The sequence below is a fragment of the Spea bombifrons genome, chromosome 2 (assembly GCF_027358695.1).
Source record: "Spea bombifrons isolate aSpeBom1 chromosome 2, aSpeBom1.2.pri, whole genome shotgun sequence".
NCBI lineage: Eukaryota > Metazoa > Chordata > Amphibia > Anura > Pelobatidae > Spea > Spea bombifrons.
Genome location: NC_071088.1, coordinates 108605749 through 108628192, shown reverse-complemented (window position 1 = coordinate 108628192; position 22444 = coordinate 108605749). Strand labels below are relative to the sequence as shown.

General features: G+C 38.4%; 2 protein-coding genes across 3 annotated transcripts in view; one reads left to right on the top strand and one right to left on the bottom strand.

The window, feature by feature from the left end:
* GTF2F2 (general transcription factor IIF subunit 2) overlaps nt 1–22444 on the bottom strand; it is a 66624-nt gene that overhangs the window by 21168 nt on the left and 23012 nt on the right. For both annotated transcript variants that reach the window (XM_053455484.1, XM_053455486.1), the window contains one exon: nt 5383–5464. In XM_053455484.1, coding sequence (XP_053311459.1) covers nt 5383–5464 — 82 coding nt within the window. The remainder of the gene's footprint in view (nt 1–5382; nt 5465–22444) is intronic.
* KCTD4 (potassium channel tetramerization domain containing 4) lies at nt 13916–15610 on the top strand. The gene has a single exon (XM_053455487.1). The coding sequence runs from the start codon at nt 14099–14101 to the stop codon at nt 14870–14872; it is 774 nt and encodes a 257-aa protein (XP_053311462.1). The 5' UTR covers nt 13916–14098; the 3' UTR covers nt 14873–15610.

Here is a 22444-nt window from a genome sequence, read left to right as displayed (position 1 = left end):
TAATGCTTGGCAAAAACACTCCTTAACCGCTTTAACATCGCACATCTTCATTAAATAGATTAGACGCCTTTTCAAGCGCATGAAATGCGATGACTTTGTAAAGCTGCAACTTTGCCCAATTATGTGAATATAATAGAATACTCCGGATGATCAAAAAGCATTATTCCTAAATTACTAAATTAACCCCTTCAGGAGCAGGGGGTTTTCATACCGTAAGGAGCCGTTCCATTTTCCCCATATGATCATTCAAACTACACATTGCTTTCTAAAGAACATTTCGTACGGAGTTATTAAAAACTAGAGAGAAAAAGGAAATAGCACAAGGTTTATAGATTTTTGTATGTAAATCACCAAACTGGTTGACAAAAATAGCTTTAAATGTAATAATTCAAGGGTCCTGATTCTGGAGATACCTCGTTTGTATAGAATTTCCATTTATTTCTGACACTTATAGAGCATAAATTAGAAGGCGTAAAGCACTGTTTTAGTATGCTGGGATTGTTGCAATATTAAAGTATACACAACACAAAGAACCGGTAAAGTACCCTCTGCAACAGAATACTTTACCAGGGCTCAAAGTATTTACAAAGGTTTGGCCACCCCACCCAGTTCAAAATATTGCTATACATCTTTAAATTTTAACTTTTTTCCCTTTTTTTCTCTCTTCTCCTTTAAAAGCTAGTATCCAGATGAACAAATGCAACAGTCCAGCTCCTTCTCACAAAGCTTTTTACAGCAAGTTATCAATTAATTTAGTAACACTGTATTAGACAAATGCCTTCTGCACACTTGATGATGCCTTATTTGTATGGTGCACATAGACAGAGAATGAACAAAATCTGATAATAGTATAACAAGTAGTACACAAATTTTAATTGGATCTTATCACAAAATAAATATTACGGTAACCCTGTTGATTGCCATACCCTTACCAAAATTTGTACAGAAAATATTATTTTCGGTATGTCCCATTCTGATTACGCTTGCTATAGCCCGGTAGCTGGCAACCTTATAAAGAAATCAGCCTCACTGTCAGAGGGGTATATGGACAAAGGGAATGTATTCTGGTATTAACTCCTTACTATGCATTATGAAGGGCCAGCAATGGTAGGTTCCTCCTGCACGAGGGGCTAAGATGGCCCTGTATTATGGATGCATAATTAAATGTGTGAACACTAAAGAAATCTCACTATGCAATTAAACAGGGTCGGCCAAGCCTGCAACAGAAGTTCACTGGGGTTGGACCTTCATAATGACTAGTAACGTGAAGAAGATGACACCACTGCTCTTCCACAAACTCCCTTTAGTGGATTTACCCTAGTAAATAAAATGGTCTGCAATATCTTGTTTAAGGACACATTATAGTCATTGATTTGAGTATTCTAAAATTGGAATTCACTACCTTTTCTAACACCCATTCCACCAACTTTTTATTTCCTGTCTCACCTACCTAAACCCTACTCATCTCTCCAACTCAACTACACATAAAGGGCAGTAGATAAGCAACCAGTTCAAATACAATTGCAATCATCTTTTAGAGCGTGTATGTGGTGATCAGTTCCACTACTTTATTTATTAAACTCGAATGCCTTCACCAGCCAGGTCTCTGCTTCGCTCTAGTTCAAGTGAACAGACAAAGCCTTAAGTGGTTGCCAACGTCTCTAGCCGTGCTAAACGCATGTGGCTGTACACCAGCTTGTTGCCAGCATTTTAACTAAAGAAAAGACATGGAGGAAAATGTGATAAGTATAGAGTGTGGACGAGGAATTATTATTTACTCAGCAATCTCCTATGTGCCAAAACCACTTGATTTATGGTGCGCAGCTTGATACTGCTACTCTAAACTAGCAAAAGCAGTAGAAAAGATTACGCTTGGAAATCATGCTATTTCGGCAAAAGGCCGGAAAGCGTTATGCAAAAAAGGGGAAAAACAGACTTAGAAAGTCTAACTTGGGACCTGATAGCAATCTGGACATTACTGTATCCTGTACCATACATTCCCACTGAACCATCACTCCTCTTATATCCTGCATTCTGGTGATGCACCAAGAAAGGACTTCAGTATTAGGGGTATGTGCGGTATTATAAGCATTAATAAGAGCCTAGAGAGTATGTTAAAACTAGAAACCGCAGCTGCTATAAGGTTTTTATCCAAATAAAGATCAAAGAAGCTGCTTAGATGCATTATGACAATGACTACAAACATTCACTCCTTCTAAGCCCCACTTTCTCTCCTCCTCAAGACTGTCTAGGAGCACTCCAAGTAGTATAACAACCATACAATTGTTATCTAATGGACAATGCCTTACACCGTATCCATCCATGTATGTCAGGTATATTTTGCAGTGTTTGGATGTTAAAATAGTTTAATGGATAAGGCACATGAGAGCGTCCAAGGAAGCTCTTGTTAGTAGTGGGGTACCCCAGGGCACAATACTTAAACTTTTTTTTTCCTTTAATTTTTGGTTGACACAAAATGTCTTCTGCTTTTATAGTCTTTTATAGTAGAATAAGCCAGAGGGTCTAAAGGTAGAGTGTGGCAGCTGTAATTTTATTTACATAAATGCAAAATAATGCAATTGGTATATAATAATCCCAAAGCAAAATATTAGAGATTGGGGTTACTCTTCTGTCAGTGACTCGGGAGTAGCTGTTTCTAAAGACTTAAAGGTAAGCATATAATGCGTTAGAAAAAGGAAGTATGGTGCTTAGTTGTATAGCGAGAGGCATCATTAGCAGAAAGATAGGTGGTTGTAAACCTTTACAGATCTCTGGTCAGACTCCACCTACAATATTGTGTACAGTTCTGGAGATGCCATCTCCAGAAGGATATGGACATTCTCGAGATAATTCAGAACATGGCCAATAAAATGGTCAATCTTTTGCAGGATAAACATTATCAGGAAAGACTATAATCAGGATCTCAGTATGTGTAGCTTAGATGAAAGATAAAGATTAGAAACACTATTTAAAGTGCGGGAGAGGTGTTTATTTCAAAAGGAGGAGAAATGATAGAACAAGAGGGCGTAATCTAAAATTAGAGGGTGGTAGATAAAGAGCTTTCTGGTAGAAGTTGAGTCTACAGTGAGGGGACCTGCATGAGATAGGCATATGGCTAGCCTGGGCCACTCAAGGGCTGGCTAAGAAAAAAACATTCTGACTAGATGGGGTAAAATTCTATGTTCTTATTTACAGACAAACACATCATCAGTTCATAGCTTTAGCATAAATTCACTGGTGGTGAAAGCTTACATTTCTAATGCTGCTATGAAAGGTTGTGGAAACAATAAAAAAAATGAAGTGTCTTTATAACCACAGGAAAGGTCATGTTATGAGGATCTGCACTTGTTTAATAAAAAGGACTGAGGCATCCCTTTTCTTATAGACTTTTCTTATATTTCAAGATGACAAAAAAATATGATGAAAATGCCATTCTGGCTCTCGCACTGAATATATTTCCTCAGTTACTCTAGTTATGTGTTAAGTGAACAAACCTCCGGGGATTTAATTAGTTACATTTTACAGCATACCCCCATTACCGCACTCACAGATTGAACAGCTGCCTCATCTCGATTCCAGGGAAGCTTGGACTGCTTGCTGTTATGATGGTAACAGAAGACCAAGATTTGGTTTTAAGGGAGAAAGACCTTTAGATCTTTAGTCACAGTCCATCAAAGGGCTTATGAATCACATTTTTTAACTAGCTTACTTTTTTCTGAGCTATGTTTTATGGAATCCATGAAGTTTCATAGATCTTTAATATGCTAATATACCCAAATGCTTATTAGCATTTTAGCAACTTGAATGAAAGTTTGTTTTGAAATTTTATGAAAAGTGTTGGAGTAAAGGAGGAGCCGGGGACAACAATCAGCTGCTTCTAAGGGAGCGCAAGTACGGTGCAAGATGCTCCAGAGTTCTCAGAGTAGACCGTCTGCTGTTTATCCAAATTTGAATAGTGAAGAACACAAGCCTGGCGTGAAGACAGAGCTCAAACTCCAGTAAGAATGAGGGCTGCATAGGTGTCATTTTCATGATTTTATGGTGCGTTAAAAGGTGATAAAGGGGGGATTACCCTGACCGTATCTAAAATGGATTTTAACTGATCGTCAAGTAGGACAAAGTCAGGGCTTGGCAAACCCCAGATTACCATAGCAACAAGGATTCGCTTTCTAGTGCCTAGAGCTTTACATGCTGGACACTAATTGGCTCTATACAAAGCCGGGTTGGGTGTCCAGCAGCAGTCTGTATACAGCGCCAACTCTCCCTCTCCACGCATGGCTCGGCGCCAGGGGCTCAGCAGTGACAGGCGATGGGACATCAGGTGATTTGGCAGCAGTAGTGCACCTGTTTCTGGCGCCTACATTTTATGAATGGCTTCCACATGTGCCGGGAACATTTCAAGCCCTAGACCAAGTTAGTTTATTACTCACAGCCAATGCAACAAGAAAGAAACTCTCCCCACAACCGCTATCATTTTTAGTATATATATATGTGTATTTTAAGGTATCCTTCTTGGTCAGGTCTGTAGCCTACACACATTTATACATTTTTCAATAGAAAACAAGCTTAAAAAAATAAGGCTTTCCAAATGGCTGGGTTTTTTGATGTCCTAGCAGATACCAGAGCAGATGGAAGACAGGTTGTGATATACCCCAAATTAAATCACCTTGAAGGATCCTGCTACGCAGACTGAATTCACGTGTCACAATAAAAACAAATGCAATTAGTAACAAACTAAGAACATGGTGGCCAAGGCAAAATATCTCAAAGTGGGGATTCTGGACATGATGCAATACAACAGACAAACATGTTGATGACGGATGGGCCCACTAAATACCAAGTCCACCCATAGGCAAACACTAAAAAAAATATATCTGAATGAAAAGAAAAAGAAAAAAAAAAAAAGAACCGGGCAGGCCAGGGGCAAGATGACTGCAGAAAACAAGACAAACCATTAATGTTTTTAATGCTAGGGGTTGGACACATTTTTCCCTGGGAAGTCTATATTGAGATGGATAAGGATAAGGTATTCATATAGCACTAGTTTAATGTGAACCTTCTGGATCACATATGATGATAAAAAAGGCAAACTGGATAATTAAAGTGACTGAATCTGAATAACAGAAAATACCGTGGGGCAGACACAAAGAGTATGACATCTGCTTTTGTGGAGAACCAAGATTCTAGCTGATGGTCATGGGTGGTCCGCAATACCTGATCTTTTTAATTTGGGAAGGGGGACTGGTGGATGGGGGTAGCATGCATACTTGTTATCCCACAACACCTGATAACCGCATGCTTTCAAGGTTCAGACAATTGTTCCTGCTTAGTGTTCAGACAACATCAACCCAGTAAACGAGTATTTAGCATGGCAAAACCTACCGCTTCATTTGCATGTAGTCTTCACTTGCCGCAGGCCTGCATTCAGCACGGTGGACCACTATTCCCTCCAAAGCAAGTTTATCTAAAAAAAAAAGAAAAGAGGCCGATCATAAACATGCATCTGTACCCGACAACATGTCTATTAACACATAACTTTCAAGCAATGGAATCTAGAAGGTAAGTGTGGTTCATGTATTAGAATGTGGGATACAAAAATAAGAGCAAAAAAGCCAATAGATTAAAAAAAACTTGCTGCAAAAATAGAGACATTTAATATTTAAATGTGTACAAGAATGGGATTCCTAAATACATTATCTGGACTCCATGTGTTCATACCAATCACGCATGTCAAGGATCAACGTGGTACAGAACAAAATACACTCACATTGTACTTCGTGTTGGAATAAAAGAAACGCAAATTATCTCGACAATTCAAACAAATTAGCAAGTGTTCAGATAAGCCATTATTCCATGAATAAAATACCCAGCATGTAGTAATGATCATTCATACAGAAAAGCTGGTGAAGCACAAGAAAAAAAAAAAGTGTTTGTGCATGTGTAATACACCGAGAGTGTAATCTGTGCCTCTGCAAGAAAGGATAACACCCCAATCGTTTATCAAAAATAATGGCCTGTAACAGGAATCGCAAGTACATTATATAGTAAGGCTCCCCACGAGAATCAATTTGTAGAATGTAGAATTGTATTAATGTGGTTTATGCTTAAAATTATAGCACAGCTTGAACCAATCAGAAAAAAAACTAATATTAAAGCTTATTTTTTAACAATATTACAACCAGACATAAAAATACAAAAGAGTAAATAAAAAGAGAGAGGCAATCAATGAAAGAGGAACTTTCACCCTATTGAAACTGCCTATTGTTGCGCATTTCGTTTGTCTTTCATGTTTCAGGTTAATTGTTTTTGAGAAATGTAATGTAGAAGCCAAGGGACTACTTGACCTTGTCGTGGCCCAAGGAACCAACACATCTAATAAACTCTCTATCCTTAAGTTCCTGTGACTTACAAAGGCTGGCAACTTAAGAGGGACGGCGACAATGCGGCGGGGATAATGGTCACATATTCTGCACAAGAAGTTAAAATGCCTGTTCTCACGTTCAGCTGGCTTTCGGAAATATTTCTTGCTTATTTTAATCGGCAGACACCATTACATAAGTTTACTTATTGCACAGAACCGTAAAATAAACATGAAGATTTGGAAAAAGTGAAAGATCCGCTAACAGTACGCCATAAATAAATAAGGGAGAAATGAGAAAGTCTTTTGTAATGCCAAGAAATTGCATTCTTTTGACGTGGATAATCAACACCAGGAATAATATGAAAGATCATTATAGATTTTTGTGCTTGCTCACCTACGAGAGCTGATCGATGCAGCCTTATTTTGAGAATTACCCCATGCCAATAGATCTGGAAATGCAACTTCACAAAACATAAATAATTCTAAAAGAAACGATGCAAGGAGATGTGCCTTTTAAAGGTCATTAGGCCACGCTTGCCTCGGTATACGTTTTCCTTTTAAGATACCCCATGAAATTCTTTGTATGGGTGATGTAGCGCTCTGATTAAAACAAATGAGGAGGACGATCTTCCTCATTTACTTCCTTCAAGGCTTCTAATCACATGAAATATAGATAAAAAGGTTTAGTAAACTCTGAACTTTGCTATGGCAACAGAGTTGCTAAACCCGACCCCCTCGTCAGATCAGATAAGGCAGCCAATGAAAATTATAGAATTAATAGGGTTTTAAAGATGTACCAGGAGTTAAACTGGCATTATATGGCTATAATGTTATAATCAGTTTTACAAACACTGTATTTCATTCAAGTGTCAGTTACCTGAATAATATATAATATACCTACTCTCCCAGCCATCGAAAGCATCCAATTACACTGAAAACACTGTTTGCCAGTGTGTGTTGGTTGTGAACTCCAGTACTGGAGCTGCAGCTTCTTCTAAAATTAAGCGTTTTAATGGTTTTCTTTCAGCTAAATACAGCATATTTAACTACTCACAAAGTACTTGACTACGCGTTCTCCGTTTGAGGTGCTGCATTTGGTACAAGAGTTTCCCTTCAAAACTAGGTATTCCCTTCCAGCACTCCAACGCTGACACATGGAAAACATCCATTCGGTGGACTTGAGGGTTATTAAAGGGTTAAACTGGATTTTAAAAAGTGTAATACGGAATAGATAAATAAGCACCTAGAATTTCATTTAACTAGTTAAATTAGCGAGCAGCCCTGTAGAATGTATAGATACATGGCCCCTGTGTTTATCATGTAAGTTATTATATCTATGCAGTTTTACAGATTTATGTTACTCGCTACCGTCTCCCCTACACCAGCTTTTAAACAGTTCAAGGTGTTGCTTTAAAATATCCATTTACCCATTTGTAAAAATCAAGCAACTGGGAAAATTCAGTTAGCAGACTCCGTTGCTTGTAAATGTTCTTTTGTGATGTTCCCTGTGTCTTTTCGGTCATTGTTCCGTTATGTGCCAGAACAATATTCCACGTGATAACTGCCATAGTTCATTTTTAAACTGAGCAGATAATATTCTTCATTCTTAAATACAAAACCCATCAATGGACTTGTTATACTTTAACACATAAATTAAAGGGACACGCCAGTGCCCCAGAGACCCCCTCACCCCCAAAAAATAAAGGCATACCAAATTGGTAAGGTTTTTCACATACATTAATTCAACTAAATAGTTATGTATCTGATTAAGTTTCCGGGCACTTAAAGCAGTATTAGACATCTAACCCCAACGTCCTTGAGAAGTCCTTGCAGTTTTCACAAATACAGTTTAGTGTTTCAAATGGCACCTTTATAGAATCCCATTTACTTTCTGGATAAACACACATACAAAGCTGAGAACATTGCATTTTAAATGACACTACTTTCAATGCATCATCAGACTAGATGATAGAAACATTGATTTTAAAACACAAAGACAATGGCGTGATACTGGGTGCATATTAAAGACCACAGCTCAACAACTCTGAGTAGGTTTTGTAGTTGTGCAAAGCTCTGGTTTCTTCACAACGTTCTGCTTTAATCCAGTCTTCTTCAGATACTCTTGGATTACAATGCCCATAATCCGAAACGAGCCCCTGCCAAAGGGCCGGCTGAGGACCACTGGCGAGTTAACTGTTGGCTCCCTTGTAACTGCGGTACAGTATATTTCTGACGCATCTCTATCTTCACTAATTGTAAAAGCAGTTGACACGATGCTCTTATTAAGAAGGTAAAAAACGTTTTGAACAACACGTTATAAGACTTGCTGTTCCACCTACTGACACTTTATTACTTAGAAGGTATAAGAAACATCACTATTAGTACTAATGAATGTTCCAAGTGCTTCCTGGAATTACATTTCATTTATTCCCCATGGAATAGTTAGTAAATTAGGTGAAAGCAGGCACCGCTGTCTCATTGCCGTATACACTGAATTAGCTTTGTAAAAAGTCTTGTGTTTTATGTGAACAAACCTCCATGGGAGAGAATAAAGCCGGTCACGTTTACTAGCACCGCATCTTTAAAGTTCATGATTGATTACGTATTGGAGTAGCGACCTGGCTCCTGGGCACCGGCGCCCGTCTGCAGCTCTCACGATGATACCGCTTGTAAAATAATGTATAGTTTCAGCCCGATATCATTTAGCTTTGGGTTAACATACTTGAGAACAAGCCAGTGTGCCTTTTTTGAGATTTAATTAGGTTTTCTAACACCGGTGTCTCCTCCAGACATATCAAATGTTGTGAGTCATGGTAACAGTGTGAGACAGACGCACTTTAACCCTTTCATGGCTAAGGGGATTCCGCACACTATCATTACATAGCAGCTTCAGTATAGTTCACAACAATCTGCCCGCCTGGCATGCTGCGTCTTCACAGAACTTTACCCAGATGCCCAAATTAATTTTATTAGTGTAATTAAAGAATATTGTGTATAATAAAACGGAGTAAAAATGACGACCGCTACGCTGCAGTTGTGTTTTCTATGTTTTATGACCCCAGTCAGACCCAGGCCTGTCCGTGTTGAAACAAACCACAGTATCTGATCCACTTAAGCATAGTCCACATTTTTAACACTTGAACAATCTCTGTTCTGCTGCATTGTTACTGTGCAGTCAAGGTACTAATTTATGTACTCGCTGCAAAGAAAAAAGGCATAACCGCCAGAAAAATAAAGCTCAAGTTTACAAACGTGATAATTCCTGCAAGGGGAGCATATACTAAACCACGTAAAGGCTCATCTGGCTGGAGAAGACTGTTTCCCGGAGAACTATATCCCTGTTTACAGAGTGTGTCAGCAATCTGCCTGCAAAACAGATAGAGGCATGGGAACGGTTTACATTTCAAAGGCTCTCACCCTAGGCATTGAACACAATGTTTAAAAATATAATAAATAAGCAGCGCTATTAAGTCACCCTTTTTACTGCAATGTGGAGGAGGGCACGTGAGCAATCCAAAGCTTGGTAGAGACGGGGTTAATGCTCTACACACACACACACACACACACACACATCACCGGCAGCTGTGTATTACCGTGTGAAGTATCGTTATATTAGATGTGGAATGTGTAATGCTTTTACAGCATCTGCCAGTACATGGGTAGCTTCGGGAAATACATGTCAAAAAGGGAATCACAGCGCCCGGCTTCCAGGATCCTTTACTGGAAAGATTAATTAAGCTCTTATTTTCTCTTTAAGACCAGCGAGACATTTCCCACAGAGCAGCTACCCCGCAGATAGATATATTATAATATATTCTGCTGCAGCTAAAGTACACAGACTGAAAATTACTTGTTTTTTGGCTGTGGAAGAGTCACTCTGCATTACGCTACCAGGCCAGCGATGGAGAGGAACAAAGCTCTCCGCACCAGGAGAATGAAATACTTTAATGCTGCTCACAGGACTTTATTCCCCTGCCAGCGTGTATTAAACACCGAATGATGGGTTAGAAGTCAGATACTAGTGTATCACGTTAACAAAAAACACAAACATATCACACAGCCGAGTGGCACTCGCGCTGATCTTGTATACAAATATTTATACATAACTCACAACATATTACTTAGTGTCCCAATAGGCCTATAAGTTCAACAAACTAGTATATAAAAAGAACAATGGTGCCTGAATGAAACAATTTCTTATATAAAAAAAATAAATAAATAAAAAATAAACCCAGTGGCTACTTTATCCTGTTCTGGCTATTTTCTGGTCTGTGGCCATGATTTAGAATCTAGTGGTACGAAAAAAAAGCCTAAACGCCAAATATATATTATCCGTATATAAATGATATGGGGCTCTTTTAAATTGAAATCTACCCATATTATTTTTTTATTTTTTTTTTAGGGCCATCATATTCTGCACTGCTGTACAATTGCACAATAAAAAATGACTACAGTCAACGTAACAAGTGCAACACTCCATCTTCATAAATCATCTATTTTGCCCTTATCTTCCCCCTAGCAGACTACAGAACAAAATATAAACCAATAGACTTGTGTCGTCTTTAATAACTGTTAGAACATACAGAAGAAGGGAGGGAAGCTAGAGAGAAATGTTCAGCCTTTGTTGTTGAGGAATAGGTGGCGAGTAAAGAAGGCTCTGGCTTCTCATCTCTCATAATACATTGATGGATTTGCTTATGCTTTCTTCAAAAAGCTTTTGACAAAAAGAACAATGCTCAAGCATATGATTATGGAGCCCGGGGCACAATAACCTTTCAGCGATTCCTGTGTTCTCAAACACATTGTCCATTTAATGAAATATTTTCACTTTGGGGGAGGGGATATACCGGTAATTATACACACACACATACATACACACATACATTCATACACACACAAATAACACATCTGCTTTGCTAAGCTGTTTTCGACGATCAGGGAATTTCAAGGTATTCCTGTTCCAAGAAGACTCAATGATTGAAAAGCTGACCAAAGGAAGAACAGAATTATTAGCCAGTGCAAAATGGTAGTTATCCTAGTTATCCGTTATTCATTTTTCATCCGGCACTTTAGGAGTATGGAGGTCTGGTCGTTAAGAAATCATCTCTACCAATTAGGTCACTGTTATACTTTTGTCCTGCACTTACAAAGAAATGATACAAAAATCAGATTGATGATATCACTATTAAAAATTTGATGATATCCAACCTTTCCGGAATGAACTTCCTAGGAATACTAGACACATTGATGCTTTCTATAGAAAAGTGAAGGCTAAAAGCACGAGAAATAAAATTTAAAAAGTTTGCTGCCATAGCAACGCCTCCTTACTATGCCTAGGAAGCATTAAATTCAACTTACATATTTACATTTTATGAACCACGTTTTAAAAATTGGCACAGAAAATTTGTTACGTTTTGAAGCTTTTAAAGAAACTTGCTAATGACGTTTTAAAAAAAAGATAACATTACCAGCTAAGCTTCTAAGTGGAAAGGTTTGATACAGAGTGCTTTCTTGTTTCAAAGTTAAAATGTGCCTTTGCTTAATTATTTTGTTAAGAAGCATATGCTTTTTATCTTCCACCAAGGAATACAAAACACACATTAAAAGCTAAATCCTCAAATAATGCTTTCAAGGTGTAAGAATGCACAACTCATCTGCATAGCATTCATAAAAGGAAAAGACATTTCTTACTTAATAACACTAGATAGCCGTTTATATAGTTTTGTATCAGGGCTTTCACAAATTGCATTGTACCGGTTATGACTACTACTTTTTCCTCCCCTGACAGTGTTTGAAAGTACAGGCAAGACTTCCGTTAAAGAGATAAGGCTTACGTTTAAATTTAAAAGGCAAGGCTTCCAACTAGAGAATAGACCGATCAGCCAGCACTCAAGTCCTTCAATTGGTTTTAGGACAACCAGTTATCCTTAAGGGGTTAATAATTTTTTTTTGATCATAAGAGCCTGCATGCTGGCAGCTGTTCATCTTGCCAGCATGCAGGGAAAAACTAATGATCCTTTTTAAACAGAGATTAGACATTCTGACATCATCGGTGTCCCCTCATCGGACAAGCCTTCCCCTCCTCATAAACTCACACAAAAAAAAAAAAAAATTCACTTATTGTATTAATTAAAAATGGGTACTTTTGCAGACTCCAACTTCCACAACCCTCACACAGATGAATAGCGAAGTCTAGGTTCTTTTCCACGCAGTTATAAAAAGGGTGCAGATGAGCATTTTCTCAACATGTCTACAAGGAAGCAGCAAGGGCTTGTGAGCTAAGCAATTAAATTGTAATACACTAGGAGCAGACCGAGGTATTCCACCAGCACTCATACGAGTAGTCTGCGAAGACTTTAGGTAACCGCCAGCTAAATAAACTACACTGGGTTGTGGATGATAGGAGTTGTAAGTGCAACTGGAGGCTAACAGATGGCCTGTGCTTGTAAACATTCTGTTCATTCCTTGACATTCACATCAGCAGATGATTGGAGGTAAACAGAAGGCACTCGAGTGGTTTTACAGCAAGGGAGGCTCGTTTAGAGATTATCGTAAAAACAAATTACACACAAGAAGTACCGCACTCCCAACAAGTGAACAAGAAACTCCAAAATACAAAAAAAAATTAAGAAATATTTGCTTATCAAAGCATGCGTGTGCTTATTCCTCCCCTCTGAATAACTTCTCACCTGTTAACTAGCTCATTGTTGTGGATTAGTTTGGAAAGGCTGAGGACAATGAAAGCAACCTAATAAAATGTGGTGAGTTTGTGCCATCTCAGATTGTTCCTAAAAAATAATTTAGTTATGCCAAAAAATGTGAATATTACAATTTAAAAATGACCAGAGCGGGGTGGGAAATGTACTGGAACACTCATTACGTTCTTTCCCATCTCGTGGATAACCCTAGTGTCTCTTTATTAAGGGGAGCTATAAGGATGAATCACGCAAGGCAGCAACGCTTTGGCTTTTAGCAACATAACATGCTTTTCCCATAAGTAACCTCAGTAGCTGAAAAACTGACGCAATAAATAAAAACATTACTATAAAACAACAAAAAAAAAAAACAGCTGTTAAACCAAATCAGATGTAATTAACAAGTCCGACTAGCGATAACCTTTAAGACATGGCAGCTGGCACGCCCTCACCTGAAGCATCTACTCTGCGAGAAGCTTTTCCGCACGTCCACAGAAAGCCAGGACTTTCTAAACCTGAGCAAGGGGCGTTACAAACGTGAACATGGCTCAATCATGCATATGTACTACACGCTTTGCAGATTTAGTGAACGCTGAACACGAGAGCAAGCAGTCCGATTCAACGGGAAGAACAGGGTTAAAGGGGATTAATAATTATCATAGTATTGACTATACATCTGTTGAGCAAAAACGGGTTTAGTGGGTAAAAACATGTTATTGTAAACCACACTAAACATCCAGAATCAATGTATTCAGTAGGAGGAGGTAAAAGGGGGCAGGATTAAAGGAAGAAGTGACCATACATAAGACGTTCCCATACACAGTTAAATGCAAATACATCTTCTTCCAGCTGTATTGCCGATATCTCTATGTTTGCATAGCTCATACGCCACCTACTGCAAAACCGAGCTGACAGCTCATGCAATGCTGGCAGCGTTTCTATTCTATCATCGTGGCAGAGCTGGATACGGCTCTTTTTTATTCTTCTTTGAAACCAAACAAGAAGAAGGCCAGATAGCCATCGTAAGACGCTGAGGCTCAGAATGGAACGCAGAACAAACAGAAGGGAAAAGGACGGCGACGACAAATGCCACAATTCAGAAGACGGAGATCAAAGCACAAACTGCAAATCGGCTCTCGTCACCCTCAACGTCGGTGGATATCTGTACATCACACAAAACCAGACGTTATCCAAGTATCCAGACTCTTACCTGGAAGGTGTTGTGAACAGGAAAATCTTTTGTCCCATTGATGCAGATGGACATTACTTTATTGACAGAGATGGTCTATTGTTTAGGCACGTTCTAAACTTTCTACGCAATGGAGAACTCTTGCTGCCCGAAGGCTTCCAAGAAAACAACCTTTTGGCACAAGAAGCGGATTTTTTCAGGCTCAAGGCACTGAGTGAGGCTGTCAAAGCAAGATGGGAGAAGGAGCAACAAGCTGCCCGCGAGACCACTTTTCTGGAAATAACAGATAATCACGACCGGTCTCAGGGTCTTCGGATTTTCTGCAATGCCTCCGACTTCATAGCCAGAATAAAAGCTCGTATTGTGCTGGTTTCTAAAAGCAGACTGGATGGGTTTCCCGAGGAATTCTGTATCTCTTCAACTGTTATCCAATTTAAATATTTCATCAAATCGGAGAACGGGACGCGGCTAGTACTGAAGGAGGACAACACCTTTGTATGCACCCTGGAGACTCTTAAATTTGAAGCCATTATGATGGCACTAAAGTGTGGCTTTAGACTGCTGACAAGCCTGGATTGTTCAAAAGGGTCAATCGTTCAGAGCGATGCACTTCATTTTATCAAGTAATTACCTCTAGCGCTATACAAAGGACTACAGTATGCATCCGAGCCTCATTAGTCTGCAGCAGCCTGGCATCACAAAAGGTATCCAAGTAGTAGACAAGCAAACAGGTCAGCTGCAAACGAGCAGAGCCCACGGTACGTACATTTTGCCTGAAACGATGTTTAGAATCTGACTCATACTGCACGTAAATCACCCTTCTCTAGGAGGCAAGACGTTGATTAGGGAAACACGACTACTGTAAATAAATGGTTTTACGCTGCTAATATATTTAATCCTTTGTCGCTCGCCTCTACAATCGCAGTGAAACGCTTTGTGCTCTTGAAGAAATACCTGAACACAGTTATTATTCTGGTAAACAGTTCTGAGCACCTCCCAATTAATACCCAAGCTTTCAACATGTCCTTTCGAAAGCACAACGGCTATGCTTCAGTACAACAACAAACCATATCATGGAAACGGCGTCTTTCCTTCCAGCCTGCAATTTGCAACACAACTGTGCAGACTACTGGTTCAGAAATAAATGCTTTTCATAGAAAACCTTAACCAGTGCATGCTTTTCATTGCAGGCACCTCGCCATGTTCCCCGCATAACTCAACGCTGTACAAGTGTGGATGATCTAGAAAAGTTGATTCAATTAGAAACCGGTTTTCCTCCAGTGGATACATTTCTAGGGTCGCAGAACTGCTTTTCTCTGTGTTTACGTGTAAAGAGTGCAAGGTCACTTAAGGTAAAGGGAAAAAGTAATCAGGAGAACCAGAAAACCAGTAACACTTTGCGTAGAAATATTTAACGTCTGAAAAGGTAAACTGATTCATCGCTTTGTACATTCAGCTTATTTAGAGTTGTTTATTCTAATATGCAATGCATTCTTGTAACCAATTTTGATTCTAGAAAACCACCTTATTAATATTCATAGGGAGTTTGTCTGACTGTTGAGGCATTATGAAGTATGACTATGCATGAAAAATAAGCACAATACTGTTCTACTGCAAGATTTATTTTGACACCAGTACAGATTGCCAAACACCCATTCTATCTACAAACTTTTCTGTACATAGCAGATGAGATTTGGTGCCAGTAATCGGGTGGCCATCAAGTTTTTCCAGCCAAGTACCTCCACGAAATGGTTTTGTGTGTATATGTTTTTTTTTCGTTCAGGAATCATTAACATCAGACTCCAAAGTCCCCACACACAATCTAACTACCGGTAACCTCTGGTTGTGAAGGGCCTCATAGGGTTCAAATACTCGACTAATCTACAATAATGTATCCAGCAAACATATGGAACTGAAGCCACTGTTTTTTCCCTGCAAGGGATTCATCAACACTGATACACACTCTAAAGTCTATAAAACACAGTTTATATATGTAAAAGAAATGTGATGTGATGACAATGCACACAATAATTCAATAAATCACTCTTCTAACTTCAACCTTTCACTGAAGTGCCTGGTCCTTTCTCTGAATCTCACTTTACATCTAGAATGCTGAGATATCTAGAACCACAGCGAGACAATATTAAGACTTCACACTCATCAAGTAGATCTGACTGCTGGAATAGATAGCTCCATTGCTCTACCAAGATATTGAGGTTTATAAAAAGGTGCCATCTCATGATAACACTTCACCATCACCGTCAAAGCAGGTCTGCATAAATAGAGCTCTCACCGCAGATGAAATAAAGTACAGACTTGAAGCATGTTAGTTAGAATTATGCCAATGGCGCAAGGTAAAGTGCTTTTCTCTTGTGTAGAATTAGACTTCTCTAGGCTTCAAGAAAGCAAACATCTTTCAAAAAGCCAAAGTTAACTAGAATCGGAAAAACGGCAGACCAGAAAAATCACGGTGAGGCATGTAACTTGCAAATAGCATTCTTAATGTTGAACTGTACTTTTCCAAACCAAAGGCTTTGTTAATCTGGCATCACTCAGACCATTATCCCAAACTTTGCTAAATAAGGCAACAAATCCCTTAAAAATGGCTTAGAGAAAGGGTTGAAAAAAAGGTTAGGTCGCTCCAAACAATTATTCACTGCTAATAAGTCTCTGGTTTTGTCATATGCTTACACTATAATTTCTTACATTTTGTAAACCGAAGCAAAGAATGTGTGTGTTTTTGAACTAAAGCAGTATATCTAAAGTTCTACTTTGCGTACAGACCACTTACAGAAAGCAACATCATGGGAGATAGATCACAGGGAATGTTTACATGTTCCAATGCCTTCTGATAAATATATAGATACAGTTGTTTATAGTTTTCTTCAATATGAAAGAAGAATGGGATTATCTGTAAATAATACAATTATTATATTACAATTATTATTATAAGAATGGCTTGAAATTGACAGGATTTGGTAAAGGCTGAATTTATTATATAAAAATCAAAAATTAAAAGTGGAAAACAAAAATCCAAACATTAGTAGCTCAAGATTTTTTTTTTTAAAGTCTTAATTATACAATTAGACTGCCAGTGAGAGAATTGGTGCTCTGTTAAACAGCACTAGCTTTTTTCCAGTGATGAGACTTTAAATACTCATATCTAAAGGCACCTAAAATATAAGAAAAAAACTATTTTATGATTTCTGAATGCAAACCATCACTGAGTACAACATGCTGGTGAAGTACTGCCTGTAGATAAGTAATTTGGCTTATTACACACACAATTTTAAAATGCCACGTACAGTTTTCCACTAGAATTATTACTACACTTGAATTTTTCTTTTAAAGAGAAAAATAAGTTCCTGTAGTAATTTCGTGGTTTGGAACACACAAAAATACACATACATAAGATATTTAAGAGGTAGGTGGTGTGGAACCATGAAACGTTTCCGCTCTAAGATCCCTTATCTCATTCACGGAGGAAAAAGTAATACAAAAAAACAACGGTTACGTTTGGCATTCCCCGTTCCCAAGAAGACCATTCTGTTCCGGCCATAAGTTAGACTTGTCAAGGCAGAACTTTCACGGCTTTAAGAATTCATTAAAATCTGGTTTTATATAGTTTGTGCTTTTAATAAAGCAATGTTTTACTGAAGGGTACAAGAACACATTGTATGAAATGGTGACAATTCCAGGTACAAAGACACTGAATAGTAGTAGAATCATCTAGCTGCAACAAAAATCAATCAATAATGTTCCCTGTTAGATCAATAAATGTCATCTAAGAGCGTTATGCTTTATCCCGTGGAAATGATGAAGACAATAAGAACAAGACCGGTAGTAAGAAAAGGGAAGAAAGAAAGAAAAATAATGAGAAGACAGGTAACTTATGTGTACACTGATCAATTCCCTTACATATAACTATCCATGTAAAAGCGTTCACTCATTCACTTGTTACTAACCAGGACTTGCGTTTCAGTCTCTTAAAGGTTATTCTGTAGATTAAAGTATTAATTTAGTTGATTGACTTTGAAGAGTAAGAGAGATAAAAATCACACACAAAGAGGAGGATCAAGATGTGCAACTTGACGCTCAATATTTCAAATTGTATAGCTTGAAACACAAACCCAACAACCAGAATATCTTATAAACAGCTGGCTGGTCCTGCCCCCCATACCCAGGGACCTGAGGCCATCAACACAATAAATTCAACAATTACATTCATCAAGTGCTAACCAACTAATTTGTCAACAATGTGTCATTGCCTCCATGTAGGTTATTTCCATATTCCTTAGCCGATTCTGGTGGGAAGACCTGATATGAGCTGAATCACCTCTTGAAACTCTGGCGTATGCTGGGTATGTTCAGAAATATTCAAAGCCGGGGCTTTATTTATATTTAAGTATCTATAACCAAGGAAGAAACCTATGTACAGTTATGTGACTTATAATTCTTGAACAACAGGTACCACTAACATCTACTAAATTGTGCTATACCCAATGTGTGTTTTGGCAAGTATAAGCATGTTTGGGTAAGAGTATGCGGTAGCATACTTACAGGAACACTCCATTATAATATATTAATATAGTCAACACTCCATGGGCTTTTGCTACTGCTGTGTGTCTACTCAAAGCGCAGTAGGCGAGTATTGTTTGCCAAATGAAATCAATGGGAGTAGCTGAGGCAATCATATGTATGCACAGAGCCATGATGAAGATGATGAACGATGAGAATGGGACAAAATTCTTGTTTTGTAACTCCAATCGCAAAAGAGCATACATACTAATCTGCGTAAAAGAAAAAAGTGTTGCATTCATGCAAAAACATATATGGGGAATATTCTTGCATCTTGACAAATCCAAGCAGCCAGATAGCTCCTATATTTTTAAGTCTATATCTTTACTTTTTTTTGCCCTTGTATAATGATCTGTATGGCTCTAGCTCTTTGTGGCTAGGGAAAAAAATTAAGCTGGTTCCCAGATATGTCTATCTGACAGAAATTAGTCCAGCCCTGGGGTAAAAAAGTTAATGTATTCATCAGAGAACCAAGATGGTCTGGAGTGATATGAACTAGACCTGTCCAAATGGACCAATAAGTACTTGGGATTGACACATGTATGGTTTTGTAAACAGAAAAAATGGTTCTGCACTCAACTCCCAGGAAGCTGGGACAAAGAAAAAGAATCCCAGCACTCCAAACAGCTTCCAATCTTTAGGATACTTTATTAAGAGAAAGCTAATAAAATAAAAATAAATAAATAAATAATAAAAAAAAAGCAACATTTCGGCCAAACAGGGCCTTTGTCAAACTGTATGGTTTTGGTCTATTTGTTTCCTGCCAATTAGTTTTGGATTAACATGGGGGGGCTTTTTACATTCTGAAACTAAATTTGTTGTCATTCACACTCTCTGTGGACAAGAAGACAGGGATATGACCTCCAATGAACTGGCAAAATGGCTGATCTTTGGGCGCACCCTTTACTCCGATCGGGAAGAAGGTGCGCTCGAAGCTCAGGCCATTTGCCCAAAGTAACCTCTCGTAAACGTCCAGAAAATGGCAGAGTTTCTGTGCACATCCTCTCCCCAGATTAGAGGATCAGGGGGGAGGATGTGCCCAGCGGCTCTGCCCTTTTCCCTGAAGCTACCGCAGAATGGCAGAGCTTTTGGGTACATCCTCTCCCCTGATGTCCCATTTTGCGGAAGTGCACCGGAAGGCTATGTCCCTGTCCCGTTGTCCACGGAGAATCGGATGAAACGGGGAAGAGTGCAGAAGAGAAAAAAAAGATACAAGAAATGCGAGGCACGGAGACAGGGACACAGAAGCAGTTGGCAGAGAAGTTAGGGAGACATTCCGAGAGAGCGTGAGTATGTAAGCGAGTGAAATAACGAAATGTAAATTAACAATTTGGAGTGCTTTAATTTGTTTTCTTTGGTTTCACTGAGGGTCCCTACTTATTTTGACAATTCATACAAATCTCCTAAACATTCAAATTTTGTTAAAATGGCAATTTGTTTGATTCCGAATGAACTCATTCACGAGTTCAAGATACCCGTGCCGTGAGCACACATACTTAAGAACTGGAAGCGAAGCTCACCCGCTACGAGTCCATTCCCTTCTTGTGGTTAGGTTCGGCTCTGCTACTATACAGGCTGTTATCAAATAAAACATTAATTAAATCAAACTGTACTGCAACCATTTGACATAAAACAGCTATATTCATGCAAATGAATAATTCATGAGGCAACATACAGAACAACCAGCATGTCTTACGTACATGTGAATTTAGTAGTGTGTCTCTGTATCCTTTATTTAATCTAAAAACAGGTTTGCCCTCATTCCAGGAGCCAAAGTGTTTACAGCACCATCAGAGAATATAAACATCACACCATATACAACTAATTAAGATAATAAGTACTTGATTTCAGGCTTTCATCCATCAAAACCTCCCCAATGTTTTCTCCCATGTTCCATGCTGGATAAACCTAAAGCTGTTGACAAATGGTAACAGTAAAGTGATGAGGTGCAGAGCAAGTAAAATGCTGGTGGCTGTTTGCAGTTGCTTCCTCTATAATATTTCTGCCTTTCTTTTGTACTTCCTTACTAAACCTGCCAGCGCTCCATCCTCCTTATATTCTGGGTGGCAAGTTTTTATTTCTATGGTATATTTCCATGGTGTTACAATATAGCAAGAACCATTATTGGGTTTATAAGAGAAGTATTTTAGTTTACTTGCGAAAGCCTGGCAACAAGAACGTCTGAATCCACGCGTGTAGACTTCTTAATCATTTCTTTCTTTGCACAGATTTTGACGCTGAAACGGTCACTACATTTTAATGTTTAATAAGAGAACATTATGATAAATTGCTATACTAAGCTTGAAACTTTGCAAAAAGACTACAAAGTACCGGTGGTTGAAAATATCCAACGTAGAACTGGGCTTTGTTTGGAAACGGCATGTGTAAAGACATTTATTGATACTAGGAAAATCTAAAGTTTGCCAGCATGATGTAAATCTTGCCACCAGGCATACTGTTAATGCAAGCTGGCGTTGTATGAATAACATTATTCTAAAAGCCCATCAAAAGAAATATGGGGACTTTCATGTGAGAAGGAAAATCCACAAACCAAGCTGGTTTCCTAATATAAATGATATAAATGAATTAAAGCCACTGTCATAATTAAACTTTATCATACGGGGGCAGGGGGGCTTACAATCTTTATATTAATAATTAAAATCTACTTTTTTTTTTTTTTTTTAAACTGGCACAAAACAAGCAAACCATAAGTAGGGGGTTTTGAAGAGAACAAGCATGATGTGTTCATAGCAAACGAAGGGAAAAAATGTCCTACACTACAGACAGGTTAGAGCAGGCATGTCCAAAGTCCGGTCCGAGGGCCAATTGCGGCCCACGTTCCGGACTGATAAGGCCCCCCAGATAAGTTGCCCAAATATAGATCTGTTTTGTTTGTTTTTTTTTTATATTAAAGGCAGAGTGATTTAACACCTGTTTAAATTTGTCATCCAAGCCACAAAATGAAAAGTATGCCGTTTTCAATAAACTTTGCATAAAATAGTTAATTTGCTTTTAATTGTAATGGTTCAAAGAATGTCAGGCAAAATGGTTGGCCCTCGCACATGTTCACTTCATCAAATCTGGCACTCTTCGAAAAAAGTTTGGTCATGCCTTGGTTAGAGGATTCATCTGGACCAAGGGATTGCAATTCCACTGCACTTTTTGCATGTTTTTTTCAATACTCTGTCATTTCATTTTAACACCCCCTTTCGGGGTAGGTGACATCAATTCACCGGAGAACCGATTACAAGGCTTTCCTGGATTCAAGGAAATATTTCATGAAACACATTAGGTATTCTTAAGATTAGCTTGTCTAATTGTCTCCTTAACCACTAATTTGTATATTGATAAAACTGAATTTTCAATCCAGCCTGATGGATGACTGTATTCCTACCTGGAGGTTGAGTGTTAGTGCATATTGATTTAACATTGATCCGCACTTGGGACTATGAATCAAGAAAGAATCACATTTGTATGAAACTGCCCATTTATATATTAATCCATTCTGAAAAAAAATCATTTTACAATCTGTATATACCGTATATATTCATACACACTTAGTATATTAAGAGATGTACTCGGTATCAGAAAAGTCCATAAGCCCTATTGAGCCTGAAGTAC